Genomic DNA, 16339 nt, shown 5'->3' with positions numbered 1-16339 from the left:
GTAAAGATGCTACAGCGGCTACAGTAGAACTTAACTGATTAGTCTAGAACTATATTCACTTCTCTCATGCTTGTCTTTTTTTATATGGCATAGGCCTTATTTTGATCAAGTAAAATAGTTGCATTATTTCATTTATTAAGTTTGTCAGGTGATGAAAGAGACTGTGATTGACCCATTGGAAATTATGACATCCCATTTCCCCAGTGAGCAGTGAACAGTATCAAAGCCAGGCTGGATGAGGCTCTGAGCAACCTGGTCTAGAGGAAGGTGTCCCTGCCACTGGCAAGGGGGTTGGAACTCGATGATCTTTAAGGTCCTTTCCACCCCTAACCATTCTATGATTCTATGATTAGCCTTAAAATAACATATATCTCACTCTGCCTCGGAGAGCCCAAGGCTCTGTAGGACATTCCTCCACTGAGCTGTGTGGAGGATCTGGGTCTGACAGCTGAAGTGGTAAACTCTGGTAAAACAGAGTCTTGTATGTCTCATGAAGTTTCCTCCAGAGGACCCAATTGCAGATGGCTAGCAATGGGAAAATGGGCAGAGGACCAGAGTCCCTGGGAGGGCACTTAAATAACTCTGCCTTTATGCAAGGTAGAGGAACATATAAGATGTTCAATAATGCTACAAAATACTTACAGCTGTAAATGCCTTGCAAATAAAATGACAGTGATGATGGAGTATTTGAGCATTACAGAATAAAAGAGGGCAGACCCAGAGACTTGGAAAGTTACATAAAATATAGGCAACTGGGAATACTTTCTCCTTATGTCTCATCTATCATTCTTTCCTTTTGAATCATATCTTCCTATCAAAAAGAAAAAAAGAAAAGGAAAAGTAGATTTTCTCTGATGTTTACAATGTCCTAGATTCTCACAAATAGCAGGACAGGCTGACAGCAGGACTAGCTGCGTTTAAAAGGCAGGTACTGAAATTGCACACACAGTGCTGTTGAGTGTAATAGAGTTCAGCCTTTAATACAAGCTAGACATAGCTACCATAGAGTCTGACACATCTTGTACATTTGTGGTAAACTGAAACAGCTGCAGGTAAGGAATGAGACTGAGTAGGAAAAAGTATATGAGCAAGTGAGGTTGAGGACCAGAAGCCAGAAACTTTACAGTTCTGGAAGAACAAAACTCAGTTACAGGAGACTGAGACCATTTCTAGACCTCCCTCTTGGTCATCATTGCTGAATGAAGAGTGGGATGATTGTTTATTCTGCAGACACAAATGTATGCTGAAGTTATAGCATATATATCATATCATTAAATATATGATACATCTAGTATATCATGTAGGCTGTTTGGTGGGAGAGGGGTTGACAAATCTGCAGGGAAGTCTAGTCACCCATAATTTCCTTTGACAAAGTAGTGTTTCCTGGTGAAGTTCTCTTCTTCCAGGGGTATGTCAGAAGTAGTAGCTGTTGCTATCAATTTCTTTTCACTGACAGAAGTGTATAGGATTTTTGAGCAGTTTCCTCTGTATGGATGATTGGTTTGCCTGCCTTCTGAACGTGCTAAGAAGAAATGACTGGAACCTCTTAACAGGAAGATTCAGCAATACCAAGACAGCAAGATGTGATGGCATAACCTGAGGCAACGATACATGGAATACTAATACTAATACTTTATAATAAAAGTATAGAAATGTTTTCAGTTTAATGTGCTTTCATTTGCAAAAGTAATTTTATGGCATTTAATTTTCCATAGAAAAAAAGACTGAGCTTTGTTTACTTAGAATTGACTACTTGACTACTCAGGGTGATTTACCTGATTACAAATGAGTTAACTCTATTCTCTGCCTCACTAGGGCTGCTTAATTTCATCATAAAACCTGACAACTTCTACCTTACTAATCCTATGAAAATATAATATATTTTCCTATAAGCTCAGCAAATATTTTTCACTTAATCCATAGATCCCAGCCAACATTTAAAGAATCACACAGACTTATTTCTGGCATATCTAGATTGTAGGTTAGTGTAGATTGAACAGTAAAGCCCTCGCACTGCTGGATGCCCCTTGGGACTGGGTTACAGGATCCTTCCTGTCCAGAATGGAGACCTGTCATGGACATGTAGTGTTAAAAGAGCAGCAGTAAATAACAGCAAGAGAAAACTAGTGCAATGGCTCGTGTGACTCTACTAGAGCTCACCCATCAGAGCCCCCTTCAGAGCTATGCTTGGTTTTGCAGACGTGGTTCCTTCCTACTCACTACAAGCCTATTTCAGCCAAAAACTTCTAATAAATGTGATGACTTAAAATAGCAGTATAATGTACACAAATGCTTGTAAGCTGTACATGCCTAGTCACAGTGCTACTCAGGCTGCTGCTCTGCTAAGTATTAGCACTGTTAATGATTTATGTGGTGCCACTGAGCTGTGTGACACTTCACAAACATGTCCAAAGACTGATTCAACCATGAAGTCAGAATAACTGAGGTAATGGGCCTCCAGGGGAGGTCAGTCCACCTGGAGGGTAGGTGCAGATCTGCTTGTAGACAAAGCCCTCACTAGTTATGCATTAGTTTCACCTGAAATGAAACAAAAGGTGTTACAAAAACTTTCTTAGAATAAAAGGACTTTTCCATATGTCCTTCTGAACTGGGCACTGAGAAATGCAGCTTACAACTCTTACACTTGAAGAAGCAAGTCCAGTTGTTAGAACTAACTCACTGGCAGTGCTGAGTTACTCTTTTCCATTGCATCTGTGGATGTACAAGATTTTAGATCAATAATATGAAGTTGAGCCTGATAGGACTAATGACAGGAATTTGGGACAGGATGGGCTTTGGTTGGAGCAGTTAGAAAGAGAACAATTTGTAGAAAACCAAAATCAGTCTTTTTCTATTCTGAACAAATAGCAAATGTCACAGAAACAAAAACAAAAACAAAACCAAAAACAAAACCAAAAACAAAACAAAAACTATTGTAAGGACTTACTAAGATGACTAAAACAAGATCTACTCAGTACGTACTGGCAAAGCCCCCCAGCACAGGCACGTGTGCATGCAAACACACACACATGCATGCTGCATTGAAGACCAGTACTAGGCATTTGAGACTAATATTGGGCATTTGATACAACCACAGAACCAGTCAGCCTACAGCTTTTTCCACCTAGAAAATGTTTGAGATTCATTCAGCTGCAAATGAAAGGACAGAAATAAAAATGATAAAATACTGATAAAATATTAAACAGGTCAATTTGTTTTCAGCTGACCCCTTAATTTTGACAAAGTATATTTCAAAATGAAAAGATGTTTCAAATAACAGAAATAATAATTTTGGTCTAAAAATGTCCGTGTTTTTCATTCTGGCATTGTTTTTATCCCTTTTCATCCTTTTCATGGAAGACATGAAATTGAATGCGAATCAATGCAAAAGCAACCATTAAATTGGAATTCTGGGTTCTTTAACAGAAAACTATTTTTCTGAACCCTTTCCAGCTAATGTTTTACAGCTGTTGCAGTGAGACAAGTGTTAATTTAGAGGGTAAGAAAGAGCTGCCCTGCGAGAAAAATGCTCTGAGTGACCAGGATGCCCAAAGTAGCTGGCCACAGGGCTCTGCACCCCACTGCTGCTCCGGCTCCTCCTGCCCAGGACCCTCTCCAGCCTCCCAAGGCTGCCTGCCGGCAGGGCTCACCTGGGCCATCACTGCGTCCTGTCTGCCTCCCAGCACAGCTGCTCCCCGGCTTTCCAACCAGGGTGGTCTCTTCTCCCACTCCCACCTCCTTCTGGAGTATTTACTGGAAACATGTTTGCTTAGGAGGGGGAGGTTAATCCTTTTTCACACAGAGCTCCCCTCCCTTTTCCCAGGAAGCTTGTTCCTGAAATCATATTTTATTGCAGATAAATAAAACACTGCTAAAATTAGGCTCAGAAATTGAAGTAGCAGGTTTTCTTGGCTGTACTCTTTCCCCTGTGTGGTCGCTATCTGCTCCAGAGAGCGGCCGCTGGTCCTTAAGTTCCCTTGTTAAATCAGTGGTCCATGTGGCTGTCTCCATAATGAGGTTCCTTTGCAGCGATTTTACCTTGTTTCTGTTATTTCTGCCATCCCAACATGTGCTAAGACTTCTTCAGACATGGTGAATTCTGGTTTCAAGGTATGCTAACCATTGCTTCTAGCTGCCTCTAAGTAAAAATCAAGGCAACAATTTTTGCAAATAATATGAAGTTTTTCTGGGTGGTTAAAAACAAACCTCTGCTTCAAGGATCTGCAGATATGCTTGCTTAGACTGCCTGACCAGAAAGCAAACTGGCAGGTCAAATTCAGCGCAAAGTGGTGTTCAAAGAGAAACTATATCCTATCTTCATATATACACTGATAGACTCTGAGCTGACTGAGCTTACCCCTCAGGACTGAGATTTTTTTATTATAATGCATAGCTCAACTCAGAGCTTCACAAAATATCAAAAAGCAGTTAAAATTCTATAAATTATTACAAGGAAACAGAAAACAAAGTAACATCAGTACGCCGTTGCAGCAAACTGTGATCCAGTTGCACCTTCAATGAACTAGAAATCTGGCACACCCCCCATCTCCCCTCATGTGAAAACTGATACCTGAATCCTAGAGAAGGTTCAGGTGGCAACATGGATTAAAAAAAAGTGTACAGAGGTATATATCAGACAAGGAATGACTAAATACACTAGGGCCTCCTCAGCCTGGAAAAGAGGGGGCTATGATGAAAGTGTACAAGATCATGAGTTGATGGAGATCCACTGTTCTATCTCTTCCCCTTCCAGAACCTGGGAGCATTGAATGGGATGGTGTCAGGTTTGAATGAAGGCTAAGCACATTTGCTATACAATGTTTTGGATGTTGAAAATTCTGCATGGGTTAAAACTGAAACCAGACAAACTTACAGAAGAAATACCTCAACAGGTGTTATATGCAAAGGAAACCCCTGAAATGCAGATTCATGGGGTGTGAGTGCACCCCTGAGCTTGCTTCCCTTGTCCCTGTGTTCCTCCTCAGCTACCCGCTCTAACCAAGCAGTCACCAGACTAATTCAGCCTTCAGCCAGATTCACTCTTTATATTATACTGCTGCATAATGACAAAACACAGTCGCCTCCCAACCAAGGCAAGCATTTTGGTTAGTGGCATGTTTTCCTCTGCAGCAGCAGCCCGGTGCTGAGCACAGCACATCTGGTGGGAGCCCGGCAGCCACCCGCACCAGCGCTACCTGCTCTGGTGCCTCCGTGCCACCAACTCAGCTGCCCAAAGAGCTGCAAGGATGCTTTGGAAGGTTTAAATGAGCCCCAAAGTTCATTGACAGTAATTTAAGTTCTCAAAGAGTTTTGAAAAGCCATTGTGTTCCCACCGTGCCTGGTTCCTGCAGCCCTGGATACGGCATGCAGTGATACAGGCAGCATCGTGCCCTGCTGTCTTCCCTGAAGCAGCCAGTACCACAATCAGGCTGGCCCAGCTGGAGGCAATGTTTGCCTGAGCCTGAAGTGAGTCTCTGGCTTTGTGGTTAACCTCTGTGTCAGCACAATGCCCAGGAAGAATCAGTACAGTATAAATAACAGCATTCAAAATCTGATCAGGATGAATTCAGATTGCTGATGTACCCAGTGAGGCCAGAGAACTCCTGGTTCATGCAAGAGGCAGGTGATTACATCACCGAAAAGAGGATGAGGTTTAAGCCATTGCTTCCTACAATTCGTGTGTGGACAAATACAACAACTTTTATTGAAAAAAAAAAAAAAATAAATCTTTGTTGTTTTGATGTTAGTTACTAGGGTGAGATTCCTCTGTGGTCACCGCTTGACCCTGATACTGTGCAGTAAGCCTGCGCTCTTCTGTTTCTTCTAAGGAGAGCTGCTTCTGTGCCTCACTGCATTACCACCATGAATGGAAAATGAAAGTTCTCTAATCTGTGGCAGCCACAGGACACTCCTCTTTCTCTTTCCTTTTTCTGACTGAGATTTCACTCTTCTCAAAGCAAAGGGAGGCAGAAAATGGAGTTAAAGTTACGCAGGGCGCTGGATTTCTGCATCCGCCACCAGACCGCTCTGGGTTGCAGCATTGTGTCCCTGCTGACGGCTGCCAGCAAGCACATCTTCTCATCCGTGGTATTCAAGTGTCCCTGCAATTCTGGGAACATGCTGTATGGCTCCGTCTTCCTCATAGTGCCTGCCTTCATCCTCTTTCTGCTTGGCTACATGGTGAACGCCAGGACCTGGCGCTTGCTGACAGGCAGCTGCCCTCCGGAGAAGCGCTGCAGCTGCGGCCTCTGGGGAACCTGCGCCCGCTACTGCCATGTGCTGGTGCCGGTGACAGCCAGAGCCATGGTGGCCCCCCTCACCTGGATCGCGGTGGCCCTGCTCGGAGCCAGCTTCTACGACTGCGCAGCCAGTGGGAACAGCCTGATAAAGAACCTCCTGTGTAAAGATCAAGGACCAGACTGTCACAAGCTGCTGCTCAAAATACCCTGCGATGAGACGTTATTGAAGCACATCTCGGGTGAATTCCTCAGCCTTCAGGCGCAGTCCCAGGTAACACCTCGCTGCTCTGCTCTTCACCTGACGGGCTTCAGCCCTGGCTGCTCAATGTATGGTGGTGCCTGCTGGGGACTGTAAAGAGTCCTTCTTGCTCATGCTAATTACCAAAAGTACACAATTAGCCAAAATTCATTAGCAAAAAAAAAAAACAAAACAAAACACTAACAGGAAGGTAGTAAGTGTGTATTTGTGCTATTTTTGCATGGCAATTGTTTGGCACTGCCATTTACAGAACCTCTTTCAAAGCTGGGCAAGGAACTAACTTAGAGACAAGTACTTTCCATGCAAGCTTGCTTCTCATTTAACTTAGGCATGATGCAAGTTCTTTTTTTCCACTTTTACCCCTCTAAACATCTCAAACTTTTGTAAGTAAGCATTAGCTGAGGGGAAGCTGAGGTCAGGAATACAGAGGAAGCTGATGTCACCTTGCAACAGGGAACTGGCAAGTGAAACAAATCAGGACAGCTTGTTTGACTATGAATCTCAGCACTTGAACCTATTAATAATTTCACACTTGTATTCTAGAAGAATAGCTAAAATATGTATCTGTCTGTCTTGTTAAAGTGTTTTTGTGCTGAAGACAAATTGCATCATCAAAAATATAGCACATGTGAGTGAATTCTTTTGTCTGGAGTGAAATGAAACCCCCAAATTTTGGCAGCACTCCCATTTCATTTCTGTTTTTTTGGTCATTGTCTTAACTCCAGTAGAAAAATCAGGTTTTATCACTTTTTCTCAGGAAAACATTAAGGCTGTTTAATGGAGTTAAGTTTATAAGAGAACATTACTTGAATTTTTTATAAGTTCCTGTTTCATACAAATGCTTATTTAAACAACAAAAAAAAAGTTTATATTTGTTAAATATTTAGCATGCTGCTCCTCCAAGAAACAGGCTGAAAAGGGGTGAACTCTATACCATTGAATTCAGATAGGGTAGGAAAGGAGAAAAATCAAGGAAGACTGACTGTTATTGATATTGCAATGAAATCTAAAAGAAACAAACCAGTCAAACAAAACCAGAAAAAGCACGAGAGCATTTTCATTACTGACCATTATTTTTAATATCTGATCTACTTTCAACAAAATTAAGAACAAAAGAGAATACAAACTCATTTTTCTTTAGCACTTAATGTTTTTCACTTGAAAAAAAATCAGCCTGAGGTGAAAGGGGAAGCTGTGAGATCTGCTTGGAACTTCCAGCTAAGCACCACTGGGTACTGGAGTAACCAGCATCTACTAGGACACCTGCTTTAGGTGGGGCATTTAGGAATGTTAAAATAATGTACAGAACAAGAATGAATTCCTGTATTCGGTCATCAAATCCATGTCATGCCTACGCAAAGGACACAACTCTTCCTGTATGCTGTGGCAACTGGCTATTTTTTGCAGGCTCAGACATTCAGGAGAGGAGGTACTTTCCAAGAGCAGATAAACCACAGGCAGCAGGAGGTCTAATTCACTGCACCAGAGGTGGAAAGGGTGATGCTGCACCCTCTGTACTGTAACTCCAACCACAGCTGCAGAAACTGCTGGCCAGTATCTTGCCTTTAAAGTTAAGAAAGCTGGATATAACTGAGGAAAGAACTTCACTCCACCTTCTTTTTTTTTTTTTTTTTTATTCATCCTCAATCCAACAAGGTCAGCTCAGGGGTGCAGAAGGTCTGCAGGCTGGCTGAATTGTGTGCATGGGATCCCCTCTTTCTACAGCAAGCGGACTGTTACAAGCACTCCAGGATGTCTTTGTCTACAGTTTTCATGCCTGCTTCAATGTTAAGTTCTCTACTCCTACATATGACCATGCAAACCCACCACTAACCTATTTGTCTCTTTTCCAAGATGATAGGATGGCTCCTGATAGCCAGCATCGTCACCATTGCACTGATTTCAACATGTGTCAGCCACTGTTGCTCCCCAGTTAGCTATCTTCAGCTCAAGTTCTGGAAAATTTACATGAAAAAGGAAAGTGAGCTCTTTAAGATCAAGGCTGAAGAGCATGCAACCAGGCTGGCAGAAATAAATACAAACTGCTTTTTTGGAGCCATTGACCCAGCACCATTTCAGACTCCCAGCAATGACGACTGGTGGAAGATTTCATTCTTGTATGCCTTCAATTCAGAGGAGCAGTATTACAGCATGATACACAAGTATGTTAACACAAACAGAGGCAAGAGCATTAGATTTGGGGAAGGAAATCAGAATCCCCCTGGTTTAGGATTTGTGGATGAAGCAAGCGCAAGTGAATCAGGGTTTTAATGAACCAAATCCTTTGCAATGCTGGCAATTTTTTAACCCTACTGATATAAGAAGAGTCTTATTATGTGCTCTTATTGAAATCTATGCAAATTGTATGAAAAAGCTGATAGCTGTAACACTCATCAGATTTGTTTTTAAATACACTTTATTACTTTTGCTTGAGTACATTTAAATATATACATCTGTCACAATGGGAGTGTTCACATGTTGTTGTTCATTAAGAAGAGCCACGTGTGTAAAATAATCAGCATCCACTAAGACGTCAGCATGTACAATGTCAAATTATTAGCAAACACCTTAAGGGCATCTGGTAGCTGGAGTAACAATACCAAACCTTCGTACCTGGCAGTATCAAAGAGACACACAGGAATAGAAGTTTTGATCGGAAATTCAGCTCAGTTTTTTAGCTTTCACTTGGCAATACATCTTTCAGTGAAGATTAGAGCAAGCTCTAGAATAAAACATTTACTTTCAGTCAATTAGTTTCTCAAGGCAGGGACTGTATCTTTTAAAATCTGGGAAGCAATTAGCATTTTGGAGCTACCTGTGCATATCAAAGGAGTCCATCGGAATGACTTCAGTTGCTTATCAGTTTGAATAGATGCGCAAAAAGATTCCAGCCATTTTACCCCTGCATATTCAGCTGCTTTATGTAATAACAGTGAAACTAAACTTCCATGCTGGTGAATTTTCTTTACCACTGCCTGATCTTGATCACCTATTGCATCAGGTCTTCTTAATTAGCTTTACTGCTCATTTTCTGTAATTCTAAAGCTCTTTAATGGAAAAAAGTAGACATTTGAATGCTACAGGGAAAACACACCAGCATTAAACTTCCTGTTTATATTCAATTTATATAGTTTTCTTTTTTTTTGGTGACAAATAAATTATTATTGTGTATTTTTTTTTTTAATATTACACACAGAATTCTGGCCCTGGCATTGAAACCTAAGCTACATCTGCATGTCCCTGCCAAATACACTATTTAACTTTATCCAGAATGGACTCTAAGTGCAAATTAGCATGTCTTGAGAGGTTAGGCTTATGCATAACATGACAGTATAAGTGAAGCTTATACTAACAAATATTTATAGTATAGCTAAATATTTAAGAACATAATAAATCCACAATCCAAATTAACAAACCTTATCAAAGAACATCTAATTATAAGAAACAAAGATACCAGTTTTGAGTGAAGAAGTATAAAGTTCAGATTTTCTCTGAAAAGTCTTTTTAGAGAGCATTTTAGAGAGATGAGTCAGATTGTTTGGTTCAGGCTTTCCTTTCCATCTTCCCAGAAATCCTCTCTTTCTAGACAGTAAACTCTAACCTGGAAACTGTTCAGACAGGCAGACAGGAATCCCATAAAGTTGTTTGTTACAATCATTTTCCAAAGAGGAAGGAAGAGAAGAGTATGTTTTAACTAGCTGAATGTAACTAGCCTGGAAGCTTAATTCTTAGTATAGACTGAAAATATGACACATAAAGGGAAAACAAGATTTAATTCTATGTGTAGAAAATTTCAAAAAGCATTCATTCTGTCACAGAGTCACTGACTTGCTCAGTGCTCTTTTCCTTACAAGAAACTTGATCATAGTAGAGTAACAAGTGTCCAGTTTGTTACTTGTGGCTCCAGGAAGCATTGTTCAGTTAAAAATGTTCTATTTTACCTCTGACGTTGAAGAGTTCATTTGTTCATTGACGCCTAGAGAAAGATAAATCTGCTCTGGAATGTCATAAATGGGAAGGAAACAATGTCCTGGCCCCACTGCGACCAGTGCCTAAATGTTCCCTGACACAGTGCGACTGGGCTTTACCTTAGAGATATAATAAAATACTTCAGGATAGACTGAAAGCCTCCAGGAACATGCCATGCCTTATTTTATTTCCTGACAGGAAGCTACAGTGAAAACACACTCAGAATTCGTATCAAATCTCTGAGCTGTATCTGGGTGGGCTTTTTAATCTCTAATCTGTGCTGCTTTAACCAACTCAGGCATTTCTGCTGTATGCTAATTTGCATGGTGGAAACTTATCCTTCAAAACTTACCTTGTCCAAGCAGAAGTAAAGATTTCCACAGGCTGTTTATTCTGAAATACAGAAACCTAAAGAAACAGCTCTGATGTCCTACATTGAGCATCACTGCAAGTGTTTGGCATTGAAGGAAGGGGAGGAAGCCTTGGCCACGCCGTAGCTGGCGTGGCAAGACTGCAAAGGCCCCAGGATGATGCTAACGGTCCTTGCTTTAAAAACGTCGTAATAACCAGCCTTGACTTTGATAGCTAATCCTTGTGGGCAGAAGCTCTTTAATAGGGCCTGAAGACACAGGAGTCAGCCTACATGTCACTGCAATGTGGTGACTCTGATAGTTTAGCCAGTGCAGTGCAGACCTCGACAGAAAATGTTACCATAGGTGTGTGCATGCACACACACCTGTCTGCAAGCCTTATGCAACAGAGGTTTACGTAAGAGAACGGTATCTTACAAAACAAGGGCAGTATAGGTTACTCACTTTCAAGATAATAAAAAGAGGAGAATATTTGGTTGGTAGGATGTTTCTGGAAAAAGGTAAAATGATGACTGCCTTGTAAGGAACCTTATTGTGGTCAGCCAAACTCACTGCTTGTCCACCTGTGCCAGCTGGGCATAACCAGCAAAAAGCCTAGCAAGGGCTCTTGCACAGGCAGTGAAAACAGGCCAACTCCACAAGACCTTCCAGTCCTGATTAAAAAGAACAACCAAACAAACAAAAAAACCCCCAACAAACCAACCCGAAAAGAAAAAATAGGTAAATTTTGTACTGATTGTAACACACTGTTACATATGGTAACTTGTTATATGTATCAGGTAAGAGGATGTTGGGCTGAGCCCAAGGCTGGGTAATGAATAGCTTAGTTTTTGTTCTATAAAAAGTTGTTTTCTTAAACCACCGTAGATCACTATTAAGACAAACGAAGAGAGAAAGATTCTTGTGAGGACTGTACAGCTCTGGTGGGAGTGAACCTCACTGTTCCCAAAGCAAGAGGTGCCCCTCACTTAGCAGGATTAAGAGGTAAAGAGACAGAGGGAAAAATAGATGAGTGTACAAATCACAGGGATAAAATCAGAGATAACTTGGGCTTCACTGAACTGGATTGAGGGTTTGTATTTCAATTTAAAACAAGTGCTTTGGTGAGAAGAAGGTAAACTGGCTTTGTGGGTAGGGTACTACGCTAGGACTTGGGACCTTGCATTACACCAGACAACATTAAACTTTTCCTATAACCCTGGTCTCTGCAAGGCTGCTATTCTTCTACCTCAAAGTCATGTTGTGGTAACAGAAATCCACTGCCAAATAGCAGACATTCAACAGCCTGTGATGAAGGTCAGGTAAGAACAGAAACAACGACCAGCAAACTGGTTGTGTGGCAATCTCTGAATTTTATTCAACTTTACTTTGGTGAAGTACAGATCCACAGTGACTATACATTAAATACACCATGCTTTGTTCAGTGTGGTCGTAAGATCAGTGTTCTTGAAGAGAAGACTGATGTGAAAAGGCCCATAGCTTGAAGCAACACAAGCATTGCTGCGGACGTCAGAGTGCCACAACCTGATGTACGCAGGGGGCTGCACACGCATGCCAGCAAAACTGCATGTGGGCTTGAAAGAGCCATAAGGAACCAGCTCCTGCCATGAGCAAAACCACATCCCTCTCTGGTTTAAAGGGAGCAGGATGTCCATTGTGGAGGACAATGAATGGCAAGCCATTATGCATCAAAACAGGCACCAGACGGTGAGACACTGCATACAGCAGTCAGAGCCAATGAATTCATTATTCCTAACCACAAACAGCCAGGGAAATAAAGCACCTCTTAGCAACCATGCTCTGAAACATTACCAACAAACAAAATGAAAGGTGGTCATGTTTACATGAAAACAGTTGGTGTACAAATTAATATCTTGCATCCACCATGCGCTAAATACTGAGAAAAAACTTTAATTGAGCTCAAGAGTGTGGTTATGTGAGAAGGAAGGGCAGGCCATTTTTATCTTTTATATTGGTATTTCTGTCATGACAATTAAGATTGCTTTCCCCCTGCTCTGCCCCTCCTGTTTGCTACCCAGCTCTCTTCACCTTTCAAATGTATGAGTGGGTCAAGGAAGCCAATTTTACTCTTCATGTCCTCTTCAGAAACAAAAGGTGCAAAATATCCCTCAGCAAAGGTTTCTCCCAATATTTCTTTCATTTATTTCTTTTGTGTTTTCTGTCTTCAGCCTTCCTTAAAAAGGTAATTCCTATTTCTGTCACAGCATCACCCTTCAGCCTGTCCTGGAGGAAGGTAACTTCTGCCGCTAAGTGAACCTAGAAAGAATCAGATCTGATCAGTTAAGCAAAGAAATGCTTAAGGTTTTCCCTTCCTCCAGTATTACGAGCTTTCTCTCTCTTACCACAAGGGGACCCCCTTTCTCAGGTTTCGTAAGAAACAGATTTATAGATTGTTATAAAGTATCTCTGCCAACTAAGTTAATAAAAAGGAAATTTATATACACTGGAATTTGTATAATATATTACCTTTCATTCCAGTGCTCTGCTTTCTTCTGAGAACCTAAATTGTGTACTTGATGATTTTGTGATCAAGAAATTTCCTGGTCCCCTACTAATACTTATGATAGAATATTTTGTTAATTAGTCTTATATCAGGTACCATAATTCTGAGACTGATGTACATACATAATCCTTGTACAGCTTCTGTTTTCTTGAAACATAAGATATATGACAAATTAGATACTGACAGGAACATAAAGCAGCCCAAAACTTATCTTCCAGAAAATGCCACAAAAGCTCTACAACTTAGTTACTTTCAAATGATGCCCTTTGTGTATTCTTTTGTAAAAGTCTTAAGTTTAAGAACACAATTTGGAATGCCATTTGATACATTTCTGATGCATTGGGTTTAACATAATACTCATCCACACTTTGTTCTCCCTTTCAGCAGGCGCTGTGGCAACCTGAGAATATTATCTTCATGTATTTGGAAAGAATCAGGGATGGCTATTACTGGTTACACCTATGCAGAAAAACAAGACAGGCTCAAGGAGCAGCGAAGAAGTCCAGCATGCCCCCTGGCTCTCCACACTACATGTTCGCTGGCTCTCTGGTCCCACCTGGCTTTTGTACCCAAGTCAGCCACTGAAGAGCCAAGCAGGGACAGCGCTGAGGTGAGTCAACCTGTGTGCTTCTCTGCCTCAGGATCCAGGACCACCCTGGCCCTCTTTTATTTAGATATAATCTGAGAGAGAGATTAAACACTAATGAATTTCCTTCATTTATCTGAGCAAGTGGTTTTGCTTTCCTGTGCCTCTGCATAGTGGCAAAGAACGGAGAAAACAAATGTGCACTTTCTTACCATTTCCAAAGCACCTCGAATCACGCCACAGAGGAGGTTGCAGTAGCAAAGTGATGCTCGTTCTGCTGGCAGCTCCTCCACAAAGTCCACTAGTGGGTTTTTGTCCAGGATTAAGGAAAATTCATTTCCTGCGGCACTGCTGCAGCTCACACTAGGAGTGACCCCAAGGTACATCTTGAAAGCAACCTGAAAAAGGATAAAAATGCTACTACAATCTGTTGTGTGCAAACCAGAGGGCAAACTTTAGGATGCAGCATCCTGTAGACCAGCTTTACCCCAGGAGAATAGGGGGAAGGGCAAAACAGGCTAGAAAGTGGACTAGATTGTCTCTTCTGATCAGCTTGAGACAGAGATGCAAATCTGGAGCTACATGATACTCCAGGGAAGCAGAGCAGAAGGCTGCTTATTCTGTCTTTGATGTTCTTACATTTACAACTCCATACAAAGTGGTTTTACTGTTATTACGTCTGCTTTCATTCGTGTCACACTCCCTTGGGACCATTAGCATCTATATTAGGTCCTTCTCTACACTGTCGGCAACTCTGATAATCACAGCTCCTGCAACTAGTGACTGCGTGCTTTTACCGATTTCCCTCTGCTACCACAAAAACAAACAAACAAACAAACAAACAAACAAACAAACAACCTACAAAGACTATAACTGCCAAGACTGCAAACTTATTTGATTATATGGAACATTGCTTGCTTCCCTTCTACTACCAATAAACATTATTGTCAATGTGCAACATCTGCTCTGCTAGTGGAGGGATCCCCTGTGAGCGCGTTGTTTCTCCAGACGGTGACATCAGTCGTTATCTCGACAGTGCGCACGCAGGCAGGCTAGCAGCAGGCTGCTCCTCCTCTGGAGAGCTCTCCCCTGCTACACCGCTACAGGCTGCTAAGGCTGCTACAACCGAAGATAAAAGCGTCTTGATTTTTACCTCTGTAGTACCAAACATGGATGGTTTACAAACAATCATGAAATTCTTCATGAACCAGAAAACCGCTATAGGTTACAGTTTTATGGCGCTGCTGACAATGGGAGGTGAACGTGTGTTTTCTCTTGTTGCTTTCAGATGTCCCTGCAGCAATGAAAACTTCAGGTACGGTTTGGTATTCCTCTTCTCCCCAGCTTTTGTTTTGCTAGTTATTGGATATTTCTTGAACAGCAAGACCTGGAAACTCTTTACAGGCTGCTGGGTGAATCCCAGAAAAATATTCCCCAGAGGGAATATTTGCCATTTCTTTTACATCTTTGGACAAATTACTTTAAACGCTCTGGTGGCCCCAGTGATGTGGCTTTCTGTGGCTTTGCTTAATGGGACTTTTTACGAATGTGCCATGAGTGGCTTGAAAAATCCTGCCTACTTACAGGCAGTTTGCCATAGTAAATCTGCAAAGTGCTTTGAAGAGCTACACAAGGTAGCCTGTGACAAAAGCTCCATGCCCCTTTCAGAGAGTGATGAACTGAAACGAACTCTTCAAGCACAGTCCCAGGTAAGAAAAATAACTAAAGAGCATTATGCAGTTTGTAGTGCTGCTGTGATTTATCTGCGGAAGATCCTGATGTCAGATGCTAATGTAAAACCATTGGTTTCACATAAGCAAAGTTTTGGCATGATGTAGACTTGCAAAATACAATCAATCCACCTTTTAGTTCAGTTTGAGCTGTGTCATACTTCCTGGGGGGCCCCACTGATGGCAGGATCAGTAAGTCTGGATAATTTAAAGCTTTCTTCCTGAATGAAGACTGCTCTAAAGAGAAAAAAACACTGGATTGTTTAGGAGGCTGAATTAACAGATGTCATTCCATTGAAGGGGTCTGTCCTAGTAAAAAATCCATATCACACCCTCCTATTTTATACCATCGTGATCCTGTAAAGAAATCTTAGGTCACTAGCAGTAGAAAAATACTGGAAAATAAGATTTGTGACAGATTTATGACTGCTTACATAATATGTTTCTGTTTATGTTCCTCGTGTTCATGATGCCAGACAAGAGCATGTTTTTGTCCTGATTGGAGGAAGGAAGAAAGACTAAAATAAAACTCACAGAACATGTAAAGATGAGATTGTATTACATTTTACTATATTCGTGAGATACCATTCTGCTCACTGCCTTGTAAATAAATTTAGAGAAAAAAAAAAAAAAAAAAACAAAAAAAAGGGAAAAAAAAAAA

General features: G+C 41.3%; 3 protein-coding genes across 3 annotated transcripts in view; 2 read left to right on the top strand and 1 right to left on the bottom strand.

The window, feature by feature from the left end:
- The first annotated feature begins 5973 nt into the window (after positions 1-5973).
- Positions 5974-8769, top strand: FAM26F (family with sequence similarity 26, member F). The gene is made up of 2 exons (XM_010078045.1): positions 5974-6510; positions 8353-8769. Exons 1-2 carry the CDS (start codon positions 5974-5976, stop codon positions 8767-8769), a joined length of 954 nt encoding a protein of 317 aa, XP_010076347.1.
- A 4226-nt stretch (positions 8770-12995) lies between these two features.
- Positions 12996-16339, bottom strand: part of TRAPPC3L (trafficking protein particle complex 3-like) — a 20127-nt gene continuing 16783 nt past the window's right edge. The window contains exons 4-5 of the mRNA XM_010078044.1: positions 14161-14346; positions 12996-13115 (exon numbers count right to left, since the gene is read on the bottom strand). Of these exons, the coding sequence (XP_010076346.1) occupies positions 12996-13115; positions 14161-14346 (306 nt within the window). The remainder of the gene's footprint in view (positions 13116-14160; positions 14347-16339) is intronic.
- Positions 15118-16339, top strand: part of FAM26E (family with sequence similarity 26, member E) — a 4286-nt gene continuing 3064 nt past the window's right edge. Inside the window, exon 1 of the mRNA XM_010078043.1 lies at positions 15118-15657. Coding sequence (XP_010076345.1) covers positions 15118-15657 — 540 coding nt within the window. The remainder of the gene's footprint in view (positions 15658-16339) is intronic.

Source organism: Pterocles gutturalis, unplaced genomic scaffold, assembly GCF_000699245.1.
Source record: "Pterocles gutturalis isolate BGI_N339 unplaced genomic scaffold, ASM69924v1 scaffold24798, whole genome shotgun sequence".
NCBI classification, from domain to species: Eukaryota; Metazoa; Chordata; class Aves; order Pterocliformes; family Pteroclidae; genus Pterocles; species Pterocles gutturalis.
This window is presented reverse-complemented; position numbering and strand designations above follow the sequence as displayed.